This window comes from Triturus cristatus, chromosome 3_1 (genome assembly GCF_964204655.1).
Source record: "Triturus cristatus chromosome 3_1, aTriCri1.1, whole genome shotgun sequence".
In the NCBI taxonomy this organism is placed as follows: domain Eukaryota; kingdom Metazoa; phylum Chordata; class Amphibia; order Caudata; family Salamandridae; genus Triturus; species Triturus cristatus.
In genome coordinates this window covers 707,736,952-707,764,221 of record NC_140583.1, presented here as the reverse complement: position 1 = coordinate 707,764,221, position 27,270 = coordinate 707,736,952, and the positions used below count along the sequence as shown (strand labels likewise).

General features: G+C 48.2%; 1 protein-coding gene across 1 annotated transcript in view; it reads right to left on the bottom strand.

Moving 5' to 3' along the window:
* LOC146860824 (sperm-specific sodium:proton exchanger-like) overlaps positions 1–27,270 on the bottom strand; it is a 4,630,975-nt gene that overhangs the window by 385,699 nt on the left and 4,218,006 nt on the right. The window contains exon 21 of the mRNA XM_085646174.1: positions 19,173–19,361. Within this exon, the coding sequence (XP_085502300.1) occupies positions 19,173–19,361 (189 nt within the window). The remainder of the gene's footprint in view (positions 1–19,172; positions 19,362–27,270) is intronic.

Below are 27,270 nucleotides of genomic sequence, written 5' to 3'. Positions count from 1 at the left end.
TAGGACAGTTCCTTCAGGGCTCTCAGAATCATCCTCCTGTGAGGGCTGATCCACCACCTGAGGCAGGGGGGAAGGCACAGCCTTTACCCTACTGCTCTTTCTCTTGGGTTGTGTCTGGTCCATTGTCCCAGGATCCAGCACTTGTTCAGTGTTACACTTTTTGGCCTGTGACCTGGTCACAGCAAGGACATGTGCATCTATCCCAAGCATTTCGGCATGGGTCCTATACTCCACTTCAGACCAAACTGAAATTTCAAGGTCATTTCCCAACAGACACTCTACAGGAAGGTCTGAACTTACCACAACTTTCTTGAGGCCAGTTACCCCTCCCCAGTAGAAGTTAACAATTGCCACACTATGGGAAGTAGTGGCATTGCTAGCGTTGGTCACTAGGTAATTCTCACCTAGCATGATCTGTCCAGGGTCCACAAAGGCAGGTGTCACCATTGTGACACTAGCCCCAGTGTCCCTGTAGGCCTGAGCCATTCTATGATTGATAAAAGGAGTCTGTATGTACTTGCCCAGGTTACTGGGACCCACAGTAGAGGACAAACCTATGTCCCCATCACAGATCAGAACAGCCTGAGTAGGTATCCCGACTAGGCCAGAATCCTCCTCAGTTCCCAGGGTTAACCCTACTACACCCTTTTGCTGGGAACCACCACTTACAGCTGGACTAGGGGGTACTGTTGCCTTAGGGGCAATGGTGGCTGGGGGCTTATCCTTTTTGGTGCACTCACTAAACCAATGTGAGTTTGACTTACAATAATTGCACCATGGTTTCTTTTGGCCATCTTTCTTCTTATCCTTTTTGGAACCACCCTCCCCCTGAGCCTTTTGGGGGCCTGGTGAAGACTTCTGGTCTTTTTGTTTCTGATCATTACCCTTCTGGTCTGCCTTTTTCTGATCACCGCCCTGGTTCTGGTTTTTCTGCTTAACTCTAGTCCTGACCCACCTATCTGCCTTCTTTTCCAACTCCTGGGGAGAAGTTAGGTCAGAGTCAATCAAGTGTTGATGCAACAGCTGGTTTTGACAGTTATTAATGATTTGTTCTCTCATGATCAAATTATACAATCCTGTATAGTCCTTAACCTTACTACCCAATAACCAGCCTTCCAAAGCCTTAGTGGCACAATCTACAAAGTCAGTCCAGTCCTGAGTCTGTGTCTTCTGGGTATCCCTGAACAACAACCTGTATTGTTCAGTGGTTAGGCCAAACCCATCAATCAGAGCACTCTTCAGGACAGTGTAATTGTCAGCATCCTCATCACTAACTGTGAGGAGCTTGTCTCTACCTTTCTCAGAGAAGGAGAGCCACAAGATAGCTGCCCACTGACTTTGGGGTACCTTCTGTACTTTGCAGGCTCTCTCCAAAGCAGTTATCCATTTGTGGATGTCATCCCCACACTTGTAGGGAGGGACAATCTTGCTCAGGTTTCTATTATCATAGGTCCTGTCTCTATCCTTAGGGATATTGCTGCCACCAGTGGGATCTAACCCACTTAGCTTCTGCTCTCTGGCCAGAGCAAGCTTCTCTTTGGCAAGGGCAAGTTCTTCCCTCTCAATCCTCAGATTGGCTTCCCTCATCTGGCCTGATGCTCTCTTCTCTGTGGGGAAGTCATTCCCCTGTGAGAAGAGGAATTGGAGCTCTTAGAGACATGGGAGTGGATAGATTCCCTTGAAGGGGATCTTCCTCTCCTGCTTCTCTGGTTAAGTCCACTTGAGGGTCTGAATGGGGGGACCCCAGTCAGACTCCCATGTAGACTTAAGTTAGCCTGGCTAAGTCTCCCAACTTGGACCTGGCTGTCTACCTCATCTTCTGAAGTCCCTTCTGACTCATCTGTAGTGGGTAGACCCTCACCTGTACCTAGGGTACTAACCTGGGAGGCTCTCTGAGCATCATACTCCTCTAAGATCTCCACTAGTTGAATGAGGGTAGGGTTTGAACCCTGTTTTAACTTTCTGGAGGTACACAATTGTCTCATCTCCTGAAAAGTTAGGGTATCATATCTAGAGGGGATCTTTCTAGGATCTACCCCTCCTGAGAGAGAATCAACTTGATCTCCTCTCAGAGACATGATCTAGTGAGGGTGTGGTGTGTGCACCTACGTACACTAGTTGTATCTACTAAACCTCTCTAGTAGTTGTAGTCAGGGTGTGCTAGGCCCTTCAACCTACAACAACTAAGTCCAGTAGGACTTAAGTATTTATTATCTATGTTATATGTACCTAACAATATTTATGTGATCTTTCAATTTACAATGGTATTACAACAGCAAGCTCAGATCCCAACCGCTGCTCACCAATGTGAGAAGTTGGCCTGATATATGATGTCACTAATTCTTGTATCAGTCCAAACAACCCTTATGGTGATTGGTTGTAAAGTCAACCTTATAGACCAGCTATTCTAGTGGTAGCATGGACAAGAGCAGTCTTAGGCTAAACTCTGTATTACATGTGAAGCCAGCTGTTATACCATATGTAATCCCTTGAATACCAAATGAAAGGACACCACAACAGATATATATAAAAATAGAATGTATTTATTCTAGTCAAACCCTCAGCACTCTTTATGAGATTTGAGGTAAGTACAACACAGTCTTATTTAAGCATACATTAAGTCACACAGGTAAGTAATACAGTTAGGCCCTAGGGGCCACGCAAACCATATACTAAGTAAGTGGTATAAGAACCACTGTCACGAACATAGGATAGGCCTAGCCCTAGGCCTAGGGAATCGCTGGGGCTACACTATACTACCAAAGGTTAGGAAGTGGGAGGCCCACGGGATTCAGGTGCAGAGTGGAAACACTCACGCGTAATGCGTAAAAGTCGATAGAAATAGTAGTTATTAGAATTTAACGGTTTTAGGACACTTCTGGAATAGCTAGGAAGTCGAGACTTGGAAACTAGACCCTAGGATAGTCAATACCCTTGTGAGCACCGGAGTACTCAAGTTACCTAGCCCGCGGGCTGCGGGTGCATAGGTGTGAACTTGCGTCGGGTTTCGTCGTTGACTCCTATGGATGCCTGAAGGAAAGTTGCTGACAGGCAGTCAGTGAAGAGTGTCCGGTGGATCCCAAGGATGGAATCAAGAAGGAAGGATACCTGCAAGCAGAAGGGACAGAGTCTAGGTCACCAGCCAGGAGCCGGGAAGGAACCAGGAAGGAACCAGGCGATGTCGTGCAGATGCAGGTGAAGAGGTGAAGCTTGTCGCAGCAGCCACGGGTACCAGGAGACGTCGAGGATGACCAGGACCAGGAGGCGAGCTGTCCCACGAAGGCTCTTGTTGTCGGCGGCGTCGATGTCGAGTCAGGACCCAACAAGCCTTGGCAGGCGGAACCCACGCAGAATGGAGGACTTGCTTCTGGTGCAGACCAGGAAGGTCTGGGGTGCTTCTCTTTCACAGAGGAGCGGGTGGCAGTCTGGAGGAGCCGGACCAGCAAGATGAAATCAAAGGTTCGTCGTCGCAGAGGTCACTAGCCAACGGGCCAGAAACCGGACAACAAGTCGAGCAACTCAGGTGAAGAAGGGCCCCACGCAGAACACGTGAAGTGTGGGGAGCTGATCTTCTTTGCAGATGGTGCTCGGGATGGGGGCTTCTCAATTCCCCAAGCACAGCCTCGAGGAAGCCTCAGAAGTCGCGCTAGTCAGTTACTAGCCACTTTTCTGACATTTATTGAGCGCGAACGAATACCCGTAGGCGTCTCGGCGCTTGACTATGGCAGCTATCTCTCCCCAGCATCGGAGGAACAAGGGCAGTGTTACTGGTTAAACAGCCAGGTTTTCAGATTCTTCCGAAACTGGGAAAGTGAGGAGCTGGTTCTAATATGTTGTGGAAGAGTATTCCAAATCTTGGGAGCCGCAGCTGAAAATCAGCGGTCACCCCAGGAGACTGTTTTGGAACGTGGAACCACTAGTTGGTTGAGGGTTGTAGATCGAAGTTGTCTAGCCGGTCTATAGAGTATAAGCTGGTCCTTGAGAGGGCGTGGACCTTGATCGTGAAGTGCCTTGTAAACTATACAGAGGGATTTGAACTTGATCCTGTTTTGAATCGTCAACCAGTGGTATGTCCTGATAGTGTCGGAAATGGGTGCAAACTTAGGTGATCTGGACAGCAGACGAGCTGCTGCGTTCTGTATTGTCTGCAGTTTTTTTGTTACTCTGGTTTGGGCATTTAAGAAGAGTGCATTGCAGTAATCCAAGGATGAAAGTACCAAGGAGCTGACCAGTGTTTTGGCAGCAGCATCCGGGAGGAATGGAATGATTTTCCTTATCATTCTGAGTTTGTGATGGGCTGTGGCTGCTACTTTGTTTGCATGTGCCATGAAGTTAAGGTGATCATCAAAAATTACTCCCAAATTCCTGACCTTAGGGGTCGGGCTGGGTGGGGTGCCAAAGGCTGATGGCCACCAGGATACAGGCCAAGTCGGAGAGAGGGATCCAAAGATAACCACCTCCGTTTTATCGGAGTTAAGCTTCAGGCAAATACCTGCCATCCACTCTCCAATTGCCCTGATTCCATTTTGGAAGCGCTCTGCCACTTCCAGCCCGTCGCCTTTAATGGCCAACACCAGTTGCGTGTCATCTGCATATGAGGTGAGGCTCATCCCATATGCTTTGATTACACCTGCAACGTCCGACACATAGATGTAAATAGTGTCGGACTGAGGGATGAGCCTTGAGGAACCCCACACGGAAGTGACAGCTTGGCCGATTGATATGGCCCCAGTGTGACCACCTGCGTTCTATCGGCCAGGAAGGAAGAGAGCAAGTCTCTCGCCGTGTGGTGAATGCCCATCCTTCCGACACGGTCCACCAGGATCTTGTGGTCGACCGTGTCGAAGGCTGCCGAGAGATCAAGCAGTACAAGTAATGCTGTCCCTCCCTGGTCACGGATAATTCTGATGTCGTCAGCAGCCTTGATGTGGGCGGTTTCCGTACCGTGATATTTACGGAAGCCAAACTGTGTGTCATCCAGGAGCTGATGTTTCTCTATATGCTCTGAGAGCTGCTGGTTCATGGCTTTTTCTGCCACTTTAGCTAGAAAAGGAAGGCTTGCTATGGGCCTGTAGTTCTTAAGTTCCTCCTTGTCTAAACTGGGTTTCTTCAGCAGGGGTTTAACCAGTGTGTTTTTTAAGCAATCTGGATAGCTCCCGGAACTCAATATTGTATTGCAAACATGTGTGATGACCGGAACAGTAGTGTCCATAACCATGGAGAGAACTGAGGAGGGGCAGGGGTCCAGAGCTGATCCCGATTTAATGGATATAATAATGATTTTTATTTGATCAATAGTAAGAGCCCTAAAACTGGAGAAGATGTTTCCTGAGGAAGTGTGAAAGGGAGAGGCTTTGGTGATGTTGATTTTAGAAGTAAAGGCTTGGTATATGTCATTGACCTTAGAAAAAAAGAATTCAGACAACGCGTCACAGAGTGATTGTGACGGGGATGGATTTAAATCTGGTGCATTACCGGATAATGTTTTAGTAATGTCGTATAGTTGTCTGCTAGAATTTTTAGCATTTTCAATTTGTTCCGAAAAAAATGCTTTTTTGGCTGCGACAATCATAGTTTTGTAGGTGGCCAACGATTCTTTATATATGATTTTACTTTCGGCATCATAGCTTCTGCGCCATTGCCTTTCCCTATTCCTACTTAATTGTTTTTGAGTTCTTAGTTCTTCTGTGTACCACGGAGCGGTCGGTGTACTTCTATTCCTAGAGTGGAGTTTAGTGGGTGCTAGGAGATTCGTGGCCTCACCAAGCCATTCGTGGAATTGACGAGTGGCGGTATTGGGTTCGTCGGATAGAACTGGGAAGGTTTTGTCCAGAAGTGTTTTAAGTTCAGTTTGGTCTAGATTCTTCCATACTTTAAAGGAGCATGGCTTGGTAGATGTGACCTTCTTCCTCGGTGATTCCTTAATTGTCAGGCCGCTAAATATGGCAAAGTGATCCGTCCATGACATGGGTAAAATGTTTAATATGTGCAGGCCCTCTACGTTGGAAAAAATGCCATCCAGCGTGTGTCCTGCCTGGTGGGTGGGAGCGGTAACCAGTTGGCTAAGGCCCATTATTTCTAGGTCTGATGTAAGGGCGGCGGTATCCCTATCATTTGCTTGTTCTAGGTGAAAATTCATGTCACCCATCATTGTCGTAGACTCTTCGGTGGCTATCGATTCGGTAATTGCACTTAGGTTGGTCAGAAAACCTGCTTTTGTCCCGGGGGGACGATATAAAAGTACTCCCTTAAAGTTGAAAAGGGCTGTGAACTTTATATTAAAGTACAAGGGCTTCACATGATGTAGCAGGAATGGATGATGTTCGAACCTCAAACCGATCTCTTGTTATAATGGCCAGACCCCCTCCCTTTTTGCCAACCCTATCCTGTCGATAGGCTTTGTAGCCGGGAGGGACTGCAATTACTAGATCGGGGGCTGAAGCATCATCAGTCCATGTTTCCGTGATATACAGGGCATCTAAGTTGTTATCAGTAATGAGGTCCGCTATTTCTTGGCTGTGTTTGCCCAATGATCGCGCATTAATAAGGGCCATAAGAATAACCACCTCGTTGACGTCGCAATGCAGTTTAGAGAGAGTCTTCGAGTTATTAGTACGAATCATAGTGTTGCAATGGGTACAGATCAGGTTGGCAGCCTTCGATGTTTGTGATAGGTCGTGTTTGGTGCATCGAGAGGAGTGGGTTGGTTGATACGTGAGTAGGCTAACTTGTGATGTAGGGGGATCGGATCAGGGGTCTTGGCCCTGGGCGCGGGCCAGGTGCGGACGGGCGCAGACGGGCTTGCCTTTGGCGTGCCTTTGGCGCGCCGCCGGCGCGCCCGCTGCGCACGCCCGCTGCGCGGACGGATGTTCATGCCCTTATATCCGGTGTGAGGAGGGCGGGAGGCGTCCAGCAGCTGCAGCGCTACCCCTCCCTCACCCAAGATGGCCGGACCCCTTCTCCCCAAGCGCGAGGATGTGGCAATGCGCGCTGGGCTCGAGGGCGAAAATACAGGCAGGTAGCTCTTTACATAAACTAACCAACTGCAGTGAGGGTATTTTTAAAAATATACACAATGTTAAAAATTAGCACACAAGAAGGCAAAGCCCCCGGCTTCCGCCTCAGGGGAGAGACAAATGCGAAGTCCGGCGCGCAGCGCTACTCGCCTAATTAAGTACTCTGGGAGGGCGGGAGGCGTCCAGCAGCTGCAGCGCTACCCCTCCCTCACCCAAGATGGCCGAACCCCTTCTCCCCAAGCGCGAGGATGTGGCAATGCGCGCTGGGCTCGAGGGCGAAAATACAGGCAGGTAGCTCTTTACATAAACTAACCAACTGCAGTGAGGGTATTTTTAAAAATATACACAATGTCTGGTTCAGGTTCAGAGGTGTCTGGAAGTCTCTGCGCTGGTCAGTCTCTGCAGTCGTCCCTCGTAGGATCAGTCGCAAAGCAAGCAGCGGTCGCTGGATGGTGCCTGGTTGCCCAGGGTGGTCACTCCTTGGCCACAAGGGAGATTCTTCAGTCTTCTTCCTGAGGTTTAATGTCGAAGGTCCAGAGTTTCTGTTCAAGTTGCAGATTCAGGATAATCTAATTTCTGAAGGGCTCAGCTACCTACTGATATACTGGGCTAGTGGGCTGGGCTACCCGCAAGGTCCCTCCTATGGGTGGGACCAGGAAGGGGAGTGGTTACACCCCCTTTCCTTTGTCCAGTTTCGCGTGCCAGAGCTGGGGCTGGAGTGCCCCAGCGCCGGTTTGAACTGGACTATGCATGGGACACCTTGTGTGCCCCAGGCAGTGTCTAGTTTCTTTCATCCCCCCTTGCCCCAATACACTAAGTCCTGTCTGGGGTGGTGCTCGCACCTCCCAAGGCAGTAAACCTATTGTCCAAGCCTCCCTCGCTGGAAGGACTCCCAGCAGCAGGAGGTCAGACTTGTGTCTGTGGCAGCAGCATCCATTTTGTGATGCTGGGGCTCTGGTTAACTTTAACCGGGTAAGTAGGTTTCAACAGGTCTTCTCCCTCTAGAAGGGAGGAATAATATCCTCATTGCCAGAAATGGTATGGGGGTATTATTCCAAAGTGTTAGACACCTTACACGACATGTTTTGATAAAGCCAAACCATAGTTACCATAACCGTTTAAGATTATAAGGTTCTTTAAGAGTATATGGTAGGCTATATCATAGAACAGCTATAAGGACATGGTTCCAAAAGCTGCAGACAGGCTCAGCTCATGCTAGAGCACCATCTCACATGTTACCAAGCACTCTGCCTCCAGGATTGTTAAGGCCTGCCATAGGAGTGGCTGATAGGTACACATGTGTCTATATATAAGGTAGGTATAGGAATACTAAACCTAAGCAAGGGGTGATTACACAACCTTGCCCCAGCTGAGTGATCAGCCAGTTGTGTCATAATGGAAGGCCAGCCAGGGGTGGCATAATACATGCTGCAGCCCCTGGTAGGCCTAGGGTACACCTATGCCCTGGGTACCTAAGGTACACTATACAGGGGCCAATAAGGTGATCCTTACCAATTGGGTTATGCACCTAAAGTACATAGTACGAATTTAGAGAGAGAACAGCTGGGCTGTGGGTCTGATTGGCAGGCACACAGCCACATCTAAGTCGAAAACCAGTGAAGCAAAAGCAAAAAGTGGGGATGAACATAGAAAGCAGACCCTACTCTCCTACACATACTATAACATGCCCTTTCATTGCTACTTTTCCCTCACACAGCTTCAAACTGTTATAGTCATTTATTATGCCCAGGTGTCATCAGAGCAACACCAATAGCATTTCTTCTAATGAGTTGTTTTCTTAGCCAAGAAATCTACTTTTGATTGTGATTGACACTTTCCAATCTCCTTTTGTAGATTTATACTTCATACGGTTCCCATATATTAATGCACGTGTAACTAATATATTTATTTTCCATGCACTTTGTCGTTGAGGCCACAGACAGCTCTCTGTTCCCTGGCGCCTCGCTCTTCCAACGTGCATTGCTTCCCCGCTTGCAGTAAGAACTACTTGTTCCATGAAACCCGGGGTTCAAATCATATTCTCTCCCGTGTAGGTTTATACTACATTTCCCATGAACCTTGGTGAGAAAACTACATCTCCGTTGGTTCGCAGCGTTCTACGGCTTTTTAACGAGTGTTGCCGCATCAGCTTGTTTCCCTGCCGGTTGCACAGCTGCCATGAGGAGAACTGCTCCATTTGAGCAGTAAGATTGGATTTGTTTGAGTCCGCGCGCATCATTTCTGTGCATGCCCCCGCGATCTTATCTCTTCCACTTAAATGCCAGACGCGCTCCATTCCATTGTAGCGCGCACATTCTGGTTATCGCTCCCTCTGAGTGTAGCCCCTCTGTTCCACTGCGAACCTCTCCCTATACCCGCGCAAACGCCCACATTCTTTTGCCTCAAGGGGTAATATTAGTACTATGATGTAATATGGAGCTGAGAGAGAGAGACAGGCGCTAGGACCTCCTCAGCTAAGGAGGTGGAGAACGGGGGCGGGATAAGGGGTGGAGAGAAGGGGAATGACCGGGAACGGACAGAGTAGAGTAGGCGAACGAGGAGTAAGGTGATACTAAATAAAGAGCAACGGGAATCTGGCCCTGTGTCCGTGTCCTGTGTATGTTGGACACTACAACTGGCGACGAGGGTGGTCACGGCCCATGTGGTGCGTGCCCTGTGTCTGCAGCTGCCGGGAGGAGCTGTGCGAGCGTAAGGAGCGCTCTGTGTTGGAGGATTCACGTGGCGCGAGTCGGGAGCCTACCCCGACCGCGCTTGATCGAGCGGACTGCGACGCGGGTGCCCACCCCGGTCGCTTATGGTCCCTGACCGTGGAAGTGGTAATGATGTGCCCCGGAGTGTGAGGGTCGCCTGAGAATCCCGACGACGATAGAGCGTGGAGGTCCCACGTTTTGGATCAGCGACGATGATCTGGGAGCCCACCCCAGTCGCGTGCTGTCGGTGCCTGGTTACCTGTGGTGAGTGCCTTCCGTTGCATCTGCACGACTGGAGAGGATCGGATCGTCTGGAACGCTGTGGCCGGTGTGTGCAGGCTGAATCAAGAGGGGCGTGTGAGAGCGGGGCGGCCATCTTGAGGTCAGGCGCCTGCACCAATCCCCTGCGAGAAGTCAGGCGAGGGCGGAACTCGGCAACAAGCACTGGTTCATGCAACCTCAAACCTTGAAAATCATCAAGCATTGCTAAATACAACCCTACAAGTCTCAACGTCATCAAGCATTGGTAAATGCACTTGAATGGTGGAAAAGTCATCAAGTATAGGAAAATAAACAGAAGAAGCGTACCAGGTCATCAAGCATTGGCACATGCAACCACAAACCTTGAAAATCATCAAGCATTGCTAAATACAACTATACAAGTCTCAAAGTCATCAAGCATTGGTAAATGCACTTGAATGGTGGAAAAGTCATCAAGCATAGAAAAATCAATCGAAGAAGCGTACCAGGTCATCAAGCATTGGTACATGCAAGTGAGTGGCCTGAGAATCATCAAGCATTGGTAAAGTCAATTGAGAAAGTCTCAGAGTCAGGGAAGAGTGGCCAGCGCCACTGCATACCTGGGTGGCACTCGCACACTGACACAGTCAGCGGACCTTGAGTAACATCTCGTCAAGAATTTAATAATCTCAGCTACAGGCCTGGGTCCTCACCATGTCTACCTCACCGTCTGGCAGAGCATGGTCGATGTCAGTCAATGCTGGACAGATGGGGATCCTCGGAGTGTCCTTTCTGCGCCCTCCCAAACCGCTGGTCCTCGCAACAGGAGGAGGGATGGGTCTTCGGTGGAAGGAATGGCTTGAGGACTTTGAAGATTTTATGAAAGGGTCGCAGGTGACAGACGCCGGTCAACAGCTAATAGCACTACGCAATTTAATAGGCAAAGACGTCGGACAAATCATAAAAGAATTACCCACAGCCGACGCGACATCTTACGGATGTGTGTGTTGCCCTCAACAGAAAATTCTTGCACAAAAAGAACATTGACTATGAGAGATACACGTTCAATTTAGCGGCCCAAGAAAAAGACGAGCCCATGTGCGCATTCTTCACTCGCCTCAGACGTCTGGCACGCTATTGCGAGTTTGACTCCTTCTCGACCGAGGATGCACTTCGTCTGAGGGTCATTGAAGGGTGTCAATCTGAATCGTTAAGACGGAAACTGTTGAAGAAGAGTTATTCACTGGACGAAATTGAAGAGATGACACGGGTGCATGATCAAGCTGAAGAGCATGCAAAGAAAATGGAAGCTGGGAGAAGTGAGAAGCGCGAGCAGGCCTTCAGACTTCAATCTCACAACATACGCAGATATTCCCCAGCGAAACAAAGGTCCTCGAGGGACAAGAGGCAACAACAGTCAGTATATCGGCGAAGTCGGAGTCCAAGTCGAACCAACAGACGGAGGGAACGGCATCTCAAATGCTATCGGTGTGGCTATGATTTTCCCCACACGGATGGATGCCCTGCCATGGTTCAGTCATGCCGGAAGTGCGGAGGGGAGAACCATTTTGAAAACGTCTGCGGAAATTACAGGAAGAGTAAACAGAAAGATCAGGAAAGGTCCTCTCGATCCACGAGCATGCGTCATCAGGCCAAAGCAGTACGTGATCGCAGAGATTCGTCAACAGGGTCCTCCCACTCTAGCTGTCAATCTCGCCAAAGCTATCGATCTCGACACACGTCGTCTCAAGAATCAAGGTCACTGTCTCCCATCTCACAGGACAGTGATGAGTATGTGTGCATGGTTGCTGATCCTGACCGACTAAAAAAATATCCCCGGCTCAGCATCCAAGTTGGAAGGCACCGGACTAAGTTTGTCATGGACAGCGGAGCGTCCTTAAATTACATGCCAGTGGCGGAATACCAGCGAATTGATCCACTTCCGCGATTAAGCCCGGCTCATGTGAAAGTCTACACGTGGATGTCCACAAAGCCGCTTCCCTGTCTAGGAAAGTTCTCAACGAAGCTCTCGTACAAAGATCGTACCATTCCTGCGTACATCCATGTAATTGAAGGGCCAGAGGCCGACTGCCTCCTGAGTCTTCCGACGGCCGAACGGCTACGACTTGTAGACATTCTGTACCGAGTTGATGATGAACGTGATGTTACACAGAAATTTCCAAAGTTATTTGTCGGTCTGGGGAAGATGGCTCATTGCCAAATTCGACTACACATCAATGAACAAGTAGTACCGATAGCTCAACACCATCGACGGGTCCCCTTTCATCTTCAACGTGCAGTCGAACAGGAGCTACAAGATCTGCTTGCGGCGGACATCATTGAAAGGACGGATGGACCCACACCATGGGTGTCTCCGGTAGTCGTAGTACCAAAGAGAGGAGAACCTGACAAAGTCAGGCTGTGTATTCACATGAGGGCGCCTAACACAGCCATCGAGAGAGAGCGACACCCAGGGCCACACATCAGTGATATGATCGCGTCGCTCAACGGAGCCAAGATATTTTCCAAACTGGATCTTAACAAAGGCTATCATCAACTGGAATTACATGAGAGGTCGCGTTACATCACAACATTTTCCACCCACGTTGGCCTCTTCCGATACAAAAGACTTAGCTTCGGAGTGTCTTCCGCGGCTGAAATTTTCCAAGAAGCCATTAGGAAGACGATTCATCATATGCCCAACGTTCTCAACTATAGTGATGATATCCTGGTTTATGGGTCCACCACACAAGAACATGACACTGCTCTGGAACGAGTCTGCCATGCATTAATGGAAGCTAATCTCACTCTAAATAAAGCCAAGTGTGAGTTTCACAAGTCCAAGCTGAAGTTCTTTGGCCACATCTTCTCTCAAGCAGGAATGAGACCTGATCCAGACAAAGTGGCGGCGCTGAATGATACCCTCAGCCTACGGGATGTAGGAGATGTTCGCTCCTTCTTAGGGATGGCCAGCTACTGTGCTCGGTATATCCAAGATTATGCAACTATCAGTTATCCCCTGAGACAGCTCACAAAACAAGGTCACCCGTTCCAGTGGTCATATGGGTGTGAACGAGCTTTCAATGCAATCAAGGCAGCAGTGGAATCAGCCGACAACATGGCGTACTTTGACCAAAAAAGAAAGACGGAAATTACCGTGGATGCCAGCCCTGTGGGGTTGGGAGCCATTCTTGCCCAATATGACTCGGAAGGAGATCAAAGGCACATAATTGCCTACGCAAGCAGGAGTCTGACTGATGCAGAAAAGGCATACTCACAGCCCGAGAAGGAAAGTCTGGCCGTGGTATGGGCCTGTGAGCACTTTCACATATTCATATATGGAAAACATTTCACACTGATTACTGATCATCAGGCCCTCATCACCATCTTTGGCAATCCTCGGGCCAAAATGCCACCGAGAATAGAACGCTGGGGCCTTCGCCTTCAAGAATACACATTCACGATTGTACACAAGCCTGGAAAGGCTGAAAATCCTGCTGACTATATGTCAAGGCACCCCAAGGAAACAACGAAGGGCCGATCATCTGTGGCCGAAGAATATATATGCTTTGTGGTTGACCAGGCTCGACCACCCGCTGTCCCGTTAGAAGCCATCATAGATGCCACTCTTGAAGACCCCACCCTGCAAGAAGCTAAGCGACGTACACAGAGCAATGAGTGGAGACACCTGGACGCTGACGTCTCAGACAGTGCTGTTGACAGACATGAACTTGCAGCCTTCAAGCACGTGAATGAGGAATTGTCAGTGGCCACAAATGGTCTACTTCTAAGAGACAATCGCATAGTGATCCCACAGCATCTACGTCAAGGCATCATCAAACTGGCCCATGAAGGCCACCAAGGCATTGTGGCCACCAAGAGAGCTCTAAGGGAGAGAGTATGGTTCCCGGTCCTCGACCAAATGGTAGAAAACACACTGAAAGACTGTACTCAATGCCAACTGGTCAGTCGACCTGATCCTCCTGCACCACTGCAAATGTCCAGATTGCCGGAGGGTGTGTGGCAGCAAATTGCTGTATACTTCTTTGGGCCATTTAAGTCAGGACAGAACATCCTGGCTATCATGGATGAATACTCACGATTCCCGATTGCACAGCTCATCTCATCAACCAGAGCGTCAAGCACAATACCGGTGTTGGATGAAGTGTTTGCTGCATGGGGCATTCCCAAAGTAGTGAAGACAGATAATGGGCCCCCGTTCAACAGTCAGGACTTTTCAGAATTTGCCAATCACCTCAATTTCAAGCGTCGCAAGATTACACCTCTGTGGCCTCAGGCTAACGGAATGATTGAAAGATTCATGTCCACCTTAAAGAAAGCCATTCAATAGGCAGAAGTGGCGTGACAAGACATTCAGAAAGTCCTAAATGAAGTCCTGCGGGCTTACAGGAACACCCCTCACTCCACAACTGGCAAGTGCCCCGCGACACTAATGTTGGGCCAGTCCGTACGAACTCGAATACCCATGGTTGACTGGACTGATAAAGCAGTGGATCATGACTCTGAATCTGATGAGATATCTCACACGGATCGACTCAGGAAAGAGAGAATGAAGACGTATGCGGATCGCCGCAAAAGAGCTGCAAAAGAAGACTGACTGTCGTTTCAATGAAACCCCACTAGCAGTCACCAAACAAAAAGGAACGATGATCATGGCGGAATCGGATGACAAGAGAATAACCAGGAATGTGGCACACTTTCAGAAGTGCAGTCCCAAAGTTAAAGAACTTCTCGACGGTCCAGCCCGTGGAGAAACGGGACTAAGTGCAGCCGAGACCTGCGCTTAATCACCAAGAGTGGCTCATAGCGGAGGCGAAAAAGACTGTCCCGAAGTCAATGCTCGTCCTCACCGGACCATCAAGAAACCAATTCGCTTGATCGAAAAACTGTAACTATGTGACATTATTTTTGGGATAGTTAAAGAAAAAAAAAAGTTTGATTTAATTCATTTTGTTAAGAAAGGGGAAGATGTAATATGGAGCTGAGAGAGAGACGGACGCTAGGACCTCCTCAGCTAAGGAGGTGGAGAACGGGGGCGGGATAAGGGGTGGAGAGAAGGGGAATGACCGGGAACGGCCAGAGTAGAGTAGGCGAACGAGGAGTAAGGTGATACTAAATAAAGAGCAACGTGAATCTGGCCCTGTGTCCGTGTCCTGTGTATGTTGGACACTACATATGGCATCGAGCTGACCTCTGTTTCAGTTTCTTCTGTTTACCCCGAGCCTGAGCGCCTTTATTTAATCGTAATGCATCTTTGCCAGCGCTAGAGGCCCCCTTATGGTGGCGATAAATATGAGGCCTGCCACTTCACCTACCTAATACATCTCTCAAGCAGAGAGTCCCATTCCATTGATTTGGTCACCCCTACTTGGGATGCTTAGATAAAGATTGATCTCGGAGTTCCACCTCAACTCAGTGCAATGTTCCATAGATGTCTGTTTGATGTACTCTGACCCCTAAGCTATTTTTATAGCCCACTCGAATTAGGTGCAACTCTGGAATTTTGCTATTCCTTTCCAGAGAACAACGAGTGAGTATAGGTTTCTACCTGTTGACTTCCTCTCTTGCTTTGATTTTATTTCGCCATCCTACCTTTTTTTAGGTTGGCGTCTGTACCACTTGCTAAAATTAGCACCGGACAGTAGTGGCAATTCTTCCTCACCAATTGGGTAAGTGCCACATTTCACTACTGATCACTTGTAGTAGTGTTTTTGAGCCTAGCTACATTTGGTTAAGACTAATATATGTCAAGATACTTGTGACCTGATATCCAACACAACGTTTTTGTCTGCTTTCATTACAGCTTTACCTACACTACACCTTTTGCACTTCTTTGTTTGGCAGTAGCTGCACTACACAGATCCCGATGAAAGCTGAGATACTTGAATAGATCATTGCGGCTGAAACATGTTGATCTAGCTAATGAAGCCTTTTATTCCTGTCACAGGCTAGCTCAATAAAGTATAATGCTTACCCTGTCGGCAGTCTTAACTTACTCACACATTCAGCACTGCACCTCATTTCTGTTCACACCCCACGCTCACATAGGGTTTTTAGGACAACCCAGGTGCCATAAAACAAAACGTCCCTGATCTCCCTCCTTGTAGAGAGGAGGTTGTAGCCTGTACCGCGACTAGGTCCCGACACGAGGAGGCACCCCTATGATGAAGCATGACATCTCCGGGTGTGTGAGGGGAGTTGTCCTTTAAAAGAGATATATTCTCATTTATGTCCTGTTTGTTGTTGGTTTTTGTGGCTCACACTATTGTTCTTGACTGCTTACCTGGACCCGTGGGTTCTTTGTGTTTTCACAAACAAGCTGCTTAACACTCCTTCTTGACTAAGCCTGAAAGCTGTTCTCCACATATACCACTTAGAAAGCTTTCTATGATTGTCTAAGACCACTAAGGGTTGCCTGGATTAGTGAAGGGTGCTTCACTTAAATAGGTTTGCACCATATACAAAGCCATCCTCCTACAGTATGTTTCACAGCCTTGGGAAGATGGAATCTGGTGGAAGCACTCTCCATTAAATTGTGGAACCCCCGGATGTCCTCTGGAGGGGAGTCAACTGGATGGTGTGACGGAGGAGAGGGAGTAGGAATAATGTAATCACTCCAGGGATCTGCAGGTTGGCGAGGATCTGGGATCTCACCCTCTTCTCTCTCCTCAACCCGAGAAGAAAGGGTTGTCCAGATCAGGCTCCTGTATTGGAGGGTGCGGTACTGCTGGTGTCACTAGTGAAGCTGCTGTTCCTGGAGGTTGTGGCTGAGGTGGCTCTATTTGGGCATCTTGGGGTGGAAACCTCTGTCTATAGTCAGCCAGAATAGCCTGAAGGTCTTGAATTAGAGATGGTGATTGATGTGCCATCTCTCTAGGGTGAGGCTCTGGAGGATAGCCATAAAGTTGGTAATGTCACGGTGGAGCCAGACATGGCTGTTAGTATTGCTGCTCGTCTTGATAGTCCTCTTCTTGGCACTTTACATGCAATTCAGATGGACTATGAGCAACTCCATATACTTCATTCTCATCCTCATCAGCCGACTCTTGCAGGTCCCAAAGGTGTGAAGGAGGCAACTGGGAAATCTTGTTAAATGTAGACACATCTGGATGCAGACATTTCTTCAATGCCCTAGTAATGTTTGCCATTGTCGAGAGGGTGTCAACTGTATCATAACCACTGTTGATGGAATGTCTGTTGTCGATGGTGCAGTCACCTCCAGTGTTGCTGCCGACAGTGTTATTATTGATGTGATGCTCGTTGGCGGTATGATCGTCGACGGTGACTTCATCGACTTCACCGACAGAGCCTTTGTCGACGAGATAGACGTAGATGGGAGAGATGTCGACGATAATGGTGTTAACGAGATTCTCATCAACTGTATGGGGCAGGAGAGGGCCACTGTCATTGTCGTTCCTGCCGGCGACGGAGCAGATTGTACTTGTCACTGCCGATGATCTAAGGGTTTTCATCTTTGACAATGATTTCTTATCTCTGTCCCTCACTGAATCTGAGGAACAGGCTCTATGGTGTTCCTTTTTCTTTCTCACAGGAGTGGAGGAAACTGATGACGTAGACTCTGAAGAGACTTTAAGATGTTTCTCCTTTTTAGAGCTCTTGCTCTACCTGGGAAGGTTTGAGGTTTTGCCTGCCCTCTCCAGAGATGTCCTCATGGGATCTGGCTCTCTTGTGAAGCCTGGATGATATCCATCACTGTCCTCTTCAGATGATTTCTGTTGCTTAGTGTACTGGAGCCAAAAAAGCAGCTTTTCCTCTATCCTGCAGAGTCTTAGAAGAGGAAGTGCAACAGATTTTGCACTGTCTTACCACATGGGCTGGGTGGAGGCAATAAATGCAGTCCTTGTGAGGATCATCTACATGAACCCTTTTCTTGTTACAGGTCTTACATTGGTGGAAAAGGCCTTTTCTTCACACATAAGGAAGACAAGATATCCAGGAATAAATTGCAGAAGTTTGAAGAAAGAACTGAGTAGAACTCAGGGAGACTCCCTTCACACAGAAGGTGTGGTGAAAACCTGAGGGGAATTGCCTCTGCTGGGGGAGTTCTAGAAGGTGCTAGCAGCTGATTGTCTGCATTCAACATTTGGTCCTTTTTTTAAAAGGACATAGATAGGCTATTTAAAACATTACTTAGGGCATTATAGACTATGGGATTATTTAAATACTGCTTGATTATGTTAACGTGAGACTCTCATTTTGACGATGGGGAATGATTCAAGCTTGTGAAACTATGAAAGATACCCCAATACTGGATATCGAAGGTTTAAGCATATGACCTTCAGAACCGATGTCACACATTACACTATCCCTGGTACGTCGATACCCCCAGCCAAAAATTTCCCGGATGCCTCTGACGATTTGGCATGGATCCCCATTTTTACCAAATTTATTGCTGTCTTTAATGAATGTCTTGCTCCAGTGAGGGAGAAACTTGACAAGCTTGGTGCCGACGTTGGCAAAAACACCAAAATTGTCATCTCAAGCCTTCTCCTGTCGAGCCAGCACCTGTTGCCACCTCAATAGCCGGGTCCTCGTCTTTTACTAGGGTGCCCAAACCCATTAAAACTTGCGAAATCGCTCTTCATTCAGTTGGTAGCCAACCCCGGAGCAGTACTGCTCCAATGAATTCGATAGAGTCTGCTCACCCAATTATATCTCTCCTGCTTCTTGTGCTGACCATCCATGTGTTTCACAGGTTCGCCCAGTATTTGCCAAGAGAGAGGTCATTATTCATCTGTCACTTGCTGCAACTACCTATGTAGTGGTGATTGGGAATGTATCACCTTTGACCTGCAGCGTGAGCAAGTCCTTCGATCAGTTAAAAAACAAGGTGACCCATTGGATTGGCTCAAACTCCAATTTAGGTTACCATATCCAGGAGCAGATAAACATGGTGAGAAGAGTGAACTCATCTATTGGGTAATATTTCATGTACAAAGCTGCACTTTTTTTCATTCACAGCCTTAACTCCTCAGGGGATTGGGTACCCTGGGGCCAGAGTACTACCAAAACTAAGATACAAACATTCTTTATTCACTTTGTTGATTGTTTTTTTAAAAACATTTTGCTTTTCACTTTATAATTTGTAATTTGAAAAGGTGGCATAATGGCAAAGTATGTACAGATGTCTGTTTATTGTACTTAAAATAATAAGTCTTCATACCTGATGGGATGTCCTAGGTATAACACAGGGTGCATAGTACGGTACCAGAAGTTGGCAGTCTTTTAAACTTCCATACACCAGAATAACATCTTCCATGCTTCCATCATACACGTCAAGCTTCTTATTCATTTCTACATCCTCCAAATGTGCATCAACAAGCCAGGAATACAGCTTGTTTACTGTCCAGCTCTGTAATGTTCCATTTAAGAAATATTAAGTTATCTTAACCACATACATGTTAAATATATATATTTTGCATAAAATACAGTAATAGAGTTTATTTTTAAAATATCAAATATCATGGTTGTAAGGAAATTCCTCATTTTGTATGGTGCCCTCAAAATCGGGCATGTATGGACCCAGTCAAGCTGTGAGTGTACTCGTAAAAATGTTGGCATGAACATTAAGGAGAGAAATGGGATGGGACGACGCACAGATGGGACAGTCCTTCCCGGGCTTGGGTATGACTGTAATGATGGCTGATTTCATTGTTTCTGTAAGGGTCCCCTGTGTGCTAAAAGAGTTATACAGCCTGGTCAACACTGGGGCCAGTTGTGCAGTAATTGTTTTATAAAAGGTGGCTGTAAACCCATCCTTGCCTGGCACTTTATCTAATTTAAGTTTCCCTACAGCTCCTGAAATCTTGTCCACAGTGATGTATCTATCTAGGCGGTGCGCACCTCTCTTGGACAAGTTGGCTGGAAGAGAGCCTGTGCAATGTATGCAGAGGCCTCAGTGGAGGTTAACAGTTTGGCAGTGTACAAGTCGGCATAGAAGCATTCAAATTCAACCTCAATCCCCTCATCATGGCATATCCAATTGCCAGATGGACCCCAGACTTCCGAAATCCGGTGGTGTTGGACCTGTGTGCATAGTCGGTGGGCAAGAAGGCTCCTAGCATTTTTGCTCCCTGCATAGTTTTCTGCCTGGTGCAGAGCAAAGCATGCTCCACTGCATCAATGTCTAGTACTTTGAGTTGTTTCCTGGTCAAAGAGAGTTGCTTCCGTGTCTTATGTGAACCTGTTTGTCTATCGGTAGTCTCTAAGGCCCACACCTGATCTTCTAGTGTTGAGCACTTTTTCCGCTTATCCTTCTTGAGTTTTACAGCCACTGCTATAAAAATCCATCCCCACTGCTTTAGGAGCATCCTACAGTAGTGCTACTGAGGTGTGGGGGTTTGGTTTTGGTGGTAAAGTAACCCTGTATGATGTCCTGAGTTTCTTTGACTGTGGGTATGTAGGTTATCAACTTGGAATTAAGTAGGCCTGGGCGAAGCACTACGCTACGCTCGCGTAGTTTGCGAAGTTCGCGCTACTTCGCACTACGCGAACTGCACGTAGCACAGTGCGAACACGCGTAGCGTAGTGTTGCGTAGTGCTGCGGTCATTTTTTGCTTGCTGGCGGTCCTCAACGTCAAGTTGGCGACCGCGAGCAAGCAAAATGACATCCCGGCGAGACTTTATCCTTGTTCGCGATCGCGAGCATGGAAAATAAACCTCCCGGCGAGATTCCCAACGCGAGGAGGTCAGGTTTCTCATTGCGAGGGGTCGCGTATGCTCGCGACTGCTCGCGATGAGAAACTACCAGTTCGCGTTGAGAAAGCTGCCGCTCGAGTAAAAATCTACTCGAGCAGCAGAAAACTACAGCTCGCACTGTGCAAGATGCCATTTTCAATGATTGCACAGTGCCGGTTGCTTGTCCGCACTGTGCAATCATTGAAAACAACATCTTGCACAGTGCGAACATGTTACTACGCAGTTCGCGAAGTGCTACGCGTAGCTCGCGTAGTGCGAACTTCACTTTGCGTAGCTTCGCGAAGTGCAACTTCGCGAACTACACCCACCCTTAGAATTAAGAAGCAATATGCATGATTGTAGACAGTTAATGGGTAGGAGTAGGGTAGTTGAGATCAGGGAATGGTCCGATAGGGCCGCTACTCTGAATTCTGTGTCTGTGACAGCTGGCAGGAGAAAATTGATAATCAAAAAATAATCAATCCTGGCATACGTTTGATGCACAGTAGAAAAGAAAAGCCTACCTCAGTTAACCACTGGAGGTCCTGCTGGGTCTACGCCCCCACCGAGCCTGCCTGTTAGATCGAGCAGTCCAGGAGAGCATCGGGGACCAAACTGAAATCTCCTCCAATTAAGACCTCGGCATCTGGATATAGGAGGACTTTACCAACGCCTTAGTGGATGAAGGTTTCCTAAAGTTTATTGGAAGCATAAAAGCAGGATACTGTAAGGGTACATGTGTGAAGGGAAAGTCTTAAAGTGAGATGCACTTGATGTACCAGCGCCGGAAAATGAATCGCCAAGAAGATCACCACGTCTGCTTTCTTTCCGGGTCCAAAGGAACAGTACTGTCTATCGAATCATTTGGGTATCACCCAATTCCAGTGGAGGAGGTGGCACTTTCGCAGAAGGCATACATCATATTGAGAGTCTTTCAGCATTTCCAGTAATGCTAGGCATTTTGCCAGGGGATGAGACCCTGGATGTTAAGGCTCAGCACCATAACCATGGATGCGGTGTGAGAAATAAGTTGTCAGTTTCTCTGTTCTTGCGGCAACCCAAGTAGGGCTCCCAATAATTGACACGTTCGTCCGAGTATCATATAGGGGATAGCGAGTCAAAGTAATTTGTGATCATCATGGGGGTTGAAGAATAAACAAACTGGGGGAAGAACTGCTCTAACTCTAGGAGTTCAACAAATCATGTTGATATGGGCCATGTCATTGGCATGAATTTGTCGTGGAGAGGAGATGATTGACAGGAGCTCCTCTGCTCCCAGGGGTAAAGACGATTTGAACTGGTGGCTCACAGGGAGATTCAGCCGCCGACCGGTGGGGTGTAGCCCCTCGGCGGAGGTGTTTGGTCTCTATATCTGGTGGAGCATGCAACCATCACTTCCCGTTCAGCTCATCCAGGAGGCACTTTATCTGTCAGCGTCAGTCTGCAGTGAGGTTTGGGTACGGCTCCCTCCGATGTAGTTGCTACAGCATAGCCGCTCGCTCTCTAAGGCTCTCAGTGGCAGAGGGCTTGCCAGTCTTCTTTCCCGTCAGGGGTCTGGACTGTCTCATCATGCCGGCAGGCAGAGACTGGGATCGCTGGCGTTGCAACAACAGGGAACCAATCTTCTTCTGTTTGAGTCCCAAAACTGTGCCTGCCTCCCCCAAGGTGCGGATGGTATTTGTCTCCCCGAGCCAGGTGATATAAGACTAAACGGGTGCCCCCGATTGTATTTGATTCCTTTCTCCCTGAGGGAGGTGGTAGTTGAAGTGTGATGTGGGAGAGGTCTTGGTATGGCCATACTTTTGATTCCTCAAAGATGACTGATCCCTGTTTCCATATTATGGCATTATCATCTCTTTTTGTCGATAGCTGTGGGGACAGGTTAAGATGTCTTGTGCAGTCCCTGAGGCACCTGAGGGTTGGCCAGCTCTATGTGTGTGATCAAACTGATTTCTTTGTCTGCAACTGCCGGGAATGTAGTATGTAGTCTTCCATAGTCTTCCAGATTACCAGAGCGTGTCTGCAAAGGGACCCCTTTTATTCAAATGTATGATCTGTGGGTCCTAATCTTCAAACCCTGCAGGTGATAACAGAGATCTGCATTCTGGTCCTGAAGCTCGAGTAAATGGCACTGGTATGCCTCCTGTTCCTTCTCGTTGGCATACTAACCTGTTCCATGGTGTTGAGCCATAGGTCCATGTCTCCCAACTCAGAGCGGACTTACTTGATGTCTCAAGCTGTTGTCGTGCAGTGTGAAAACAGAGTTTCCATGAATCCACGGGTGACTGGCGCTTCATCTTTTGCATGGCACTCCCGGGAGGCAGCAGGGAGGGACCGAGGGTGGGAGCCAGGGTCTCTAGTTAAGTCTGTGCATTTAGAGGCAGAATTGGATAGCAAGTCTTGAATGGTGTTGTCGCTCTTGTCCAGGTGGTTGACCATGCTCCCGGGGAGGGTGACTACCTCACAACAATCAACCAGGGAGCCAATAATAGAGAAGTTCCTCGAAGTTTACACCACTTTCCGTTTCTCTCCGTAGACAACAGCGGTCGAGTAGGGTCTTATTCAGGCTCAGCGAGGGGGGGGAGGACGAGAAGTGCACAGTAGGTCTAAGTTCAAGTGCTCACTAGCCTCCAAGTGTTCCGGTAGTGCTGACGTGCGGCCAGGAGTACGCCATTCTCCTCCGGTCTTCCCAGACAACAGTTGCGATATCCAGCGCCAAAGGAAGACTTATTTATTGATTTTTTTAAATAATCTTTTTATTAATTTTAACTAATCATGCAATACAGGTCATAGTGGTTCTTCATTTAGACTAGAACACATTTCACAGCACACAAAAATTAAAAAAACATTTATGACAACAGCACTATGTGAAACAGTTTCCAATAAGTTGGCTCTTATCCTTGTCTCCAGTTGCTAGTTCGACAGATGGGGAGACACAGATCTCTATTTTGAATGTGTTCCACTTTCCCCACTTTCTGTCCCACTTTTTGGGGCATTCTCTGACTTTAAAGACCTCTTTTTCTGCAATCATGCATTTGTCCCAAGTCGTTACCCCATCCCCAAAGGAAGACTTTTGATTCGGTTAAAGTGAAGCCCAGAGCGCTGCAGATACAGTACATGCTCCTTTTTCCTGTAAATTGAAAGTCATATACAAGGGCAAAACCCACTTTTTCCGGACACTGAAGGATGCATGGGCCTGGGTGAAGGAGAGACTGGTCCTACGCCCTCCGGAAGTACAGAATCAGGATTGACAACTGCTTCAGTATCCAGAGGCTAGAACCAGGGACATGACACAGAGGAAAAGAAAGACCAAGCTGGGACTGAGTAGAGAGGATCGAGAGACTCCCTATGTACTGGCAGTGACCAGCAGAGGGGTGAGGGACATTGCAGAGGTGGGGGGCCTCCGGATGCGGGAGACAAAATGGCCACAGATAGATCTAGTCCGCGGGATTCCCATGTGGACTCGGAGGGACCGAGAGAATCCTCGGGGGATGAAAGTACACACCCATTGACCACAGAAATCGCAGTGTTGGAACATGGAGCAGAGACTGGCCAACCATCACCAAAGGGGGATATTTTAGACCCGGAAAGCATGAACATTTGAACTGGCAGCAACATACCGGCCAAGGACCTGCAACTATAATCCAAAATCCCGAGCCTTTACAGCTCATTCACTAGGACTTGCATTTGAAGTGGTATATCGGTTTCATGAGGATCTGTTTCTACACTTTCAACTTGTTCTTATGTAGTGATTGCAGGCATTGCATCGACAATCAGGGGGGTGGACGACAGACCTCTCCTTCTCTTCTTACACACGGTTGCTTTATAGCCATAGGTTTATGTGCTGTAGGAAGGCATTGGGGCAGGGAGAGGGTTTGATTCGGGGGAAGTGGGGTTGTTGTTATTTGTGTTCATGTTAGTTGAACTGGGTCTGAGGTGGTGGCCCGGCAGAGGAGGGGAGTAAGCCCCAGAGATGACTACACATGAAGGGAGGGTGACATCCCCTGGGCTCCTGACATATCTATGTCGGCCCCCATAGATAAATGGGCCCTTTCAGTCCTAACATGGAACGTTAACGGACTCAGAGTAAGGATCAAACGGGGACTGGTTACAGAGCACATAAAACACCTGGGTCGGGATGTGGTGATGCTCCAGGAGACGCATCTTCAGAGCACCTAGTGTAGATTCCTGGGGAGGGGGATGTATATAGTGCTGCCACATGTAGGATACACCACTGGGTCAGGAGGGTTTGCAATCTTTTTTTTAATAATTCTTTTTATTATTATTTAACAAACAAGAAACAGCGCTGAAACAAAAGGCATGTGAATAATTTACTGGCAGGAGGAGTTCATTCAATGACATTTTGACAATACAGAGTAAATTGTTAGGGCTTTGGGGGGTATATTTTACGGCGAGGACAGGTCATCCAGGCTAGCGCTACATGGTGGGCTACAAATCTGCCCACGGTTTGTATTCCAGGCCCCCCCAAATTAATGACCATTTCTTCGTGCAACCTCTTGCAATATAGACAGTCTTTTCCCTGAACATGCACCAGTCCATGCTTTTCTTTCAATCCACAAATGTAGGGAGGGTTGGTGGCTCCCCACTGCTGAGCTATATTCCTTTTCGCCAACTTAAGTCCCAGTGTTACCCAGATCCTACCCATTCTCCCCAAGTCTGTGGGTTCCCATACGTTTAATAGGCATATCTTTGCCTCAAGGCGGATGTCAAGTCCCAACACTTCGCCTAGAACTGCATGTATTTGACGCCAGTATCTCTGAATGAGATCGCACTCTCATATTATATGCATGAACGTTCGTTCAGAGCCACATTGCTGTCTACATTCACCCCCTTCAGTCCTCCCCATTCGAACCAGGCAATGTCCAGTAACGTACACCCTATGTAGGATTTTGAGCTGGACGAGCCGCAACCTGGCCAATATAGCCACCTCCCTCGGGGTGGACAATGCCTCCTGCCATTCCTTGTCGTCTAGTTCGAGGCCATCCCTGTCCCACTTTGCCCGGATTCCCTTGAGAGGGTCAACTGCGTTATTAATGAGTTTCTTGTAAGTGAGGGAGATTGTTTTTTCTGGTAGGTAGCCGTCAAGAAGTCTGTCCTCAAGAGGTGTGTATTCTGGGAGAGAAGAACCTTTGGGTATGTGTGTCTGCAGTGCGTGGCGGACCTAGAGGTAGCGGAACTATTCTGTGTTGGCGAGTTCATATTTCTGCTGCAAGAAGGCAAAGGTCATCACATCACCCTGTACCCACAAGTCACCAATGGTCGAGATCTCTATGAGATCCCATTTATCAAAGCCCCTCGACTTCTAAAGATCACCTAGTATCTTGGAGTCCCAGAGAGGCGTGGTTAACGTCAGTTTCCTTTCCCATCCCAGACCCTTGGTGGCTGTGTGCCAGACCTGGACCGAGTGTTTTGTCGGCCCAGTCAGGGGGAAACGTTTTGGTCTGCAGTAGTCTGTAGTAGTTCACACCTGGGAGGAGCCACCGATCCATGGCATAGCCCGGGTCATCCATCCAGCGACATGTGCCATGATTGATGGTGGCGAGGTGTGCTGCCCAGTAATATTTCTTGAGGTCGGGGAGACTGGTTCCACCGTCATACCAACTAAGGGCGAGCTTGTGAAGAGCTATTTGGGGCTTCCCTCCCCACAGTAAGTCCCTCTGCATACCCTCAATTTCTTTAAAGTAATTAGTAGGCACTGGGTCTGGGTAATTCTGTAACACATATAGGAAGCCAGGCAGGGACATCATCTTGAAAAGTGCCGCCCTGCCCAGAAGTGAGAGAGGGAGTGCCTTCCATGCGGTGGTGTCCCGCTTCAGTCTTTGCAGTGGTGGTAGTAGATTACGGTTGAAACAGAGCTGGGGGTTGGACGTCACATATATTCCCAAGTATTTAAAGCCCTCAGTGGCGATTTGGATGGGACAGCTCTCGGGTACAGCGGAAGGGCCCCCATGCAAAACGTAATTAAGAGACTTGCCCCAGTTAATTGAATAGCCGGAGAATCTACCGAAAATTGCAAGGATATCAAACACTGAGATCGGCGACCTTTTGGGAGCGGCTAGGAACAAAAGGATATCATCCGCATCTAGCAAGATGCGGTCCTCCCATGATGGAGCCCACCTTAAGCTACGTATGACAGGGTCCCTCTGGACCCATGCCGCCAAGAGTTCCAGCGCTAGGGAAAACAGGAGGGGGGAAAGTGGACATCCCTGCCGGGTTCCCCGACCCAGTGAGAAAAGGGTAGACTTTCTGTTGTTCACTACGACCTGCGCCAGGGGTTTGGAGTACAGAAGCCTGACCCACCGGACAAACTCCTCCCCGAATCCCATCTTCGTGAGCACCGCAAAAAGGTAAGGCCATTCTATAGTGTCGAATGCCATTTTGGCGTCCAACAAGACTATAATTGCTGGTTCTTGTATCGCGCCCAGTCGTCCCATCACGCCATGCACTCTTCGGAGATTCAAGGCTGTGTTGCGTTGTGGCATGAAACCCGACTGGTCTGGGTGTACCAGGCCACCTATAACTTTCACAAGGCAGTTTGCCAGTAGTTTAGCGAGGATTTTGAG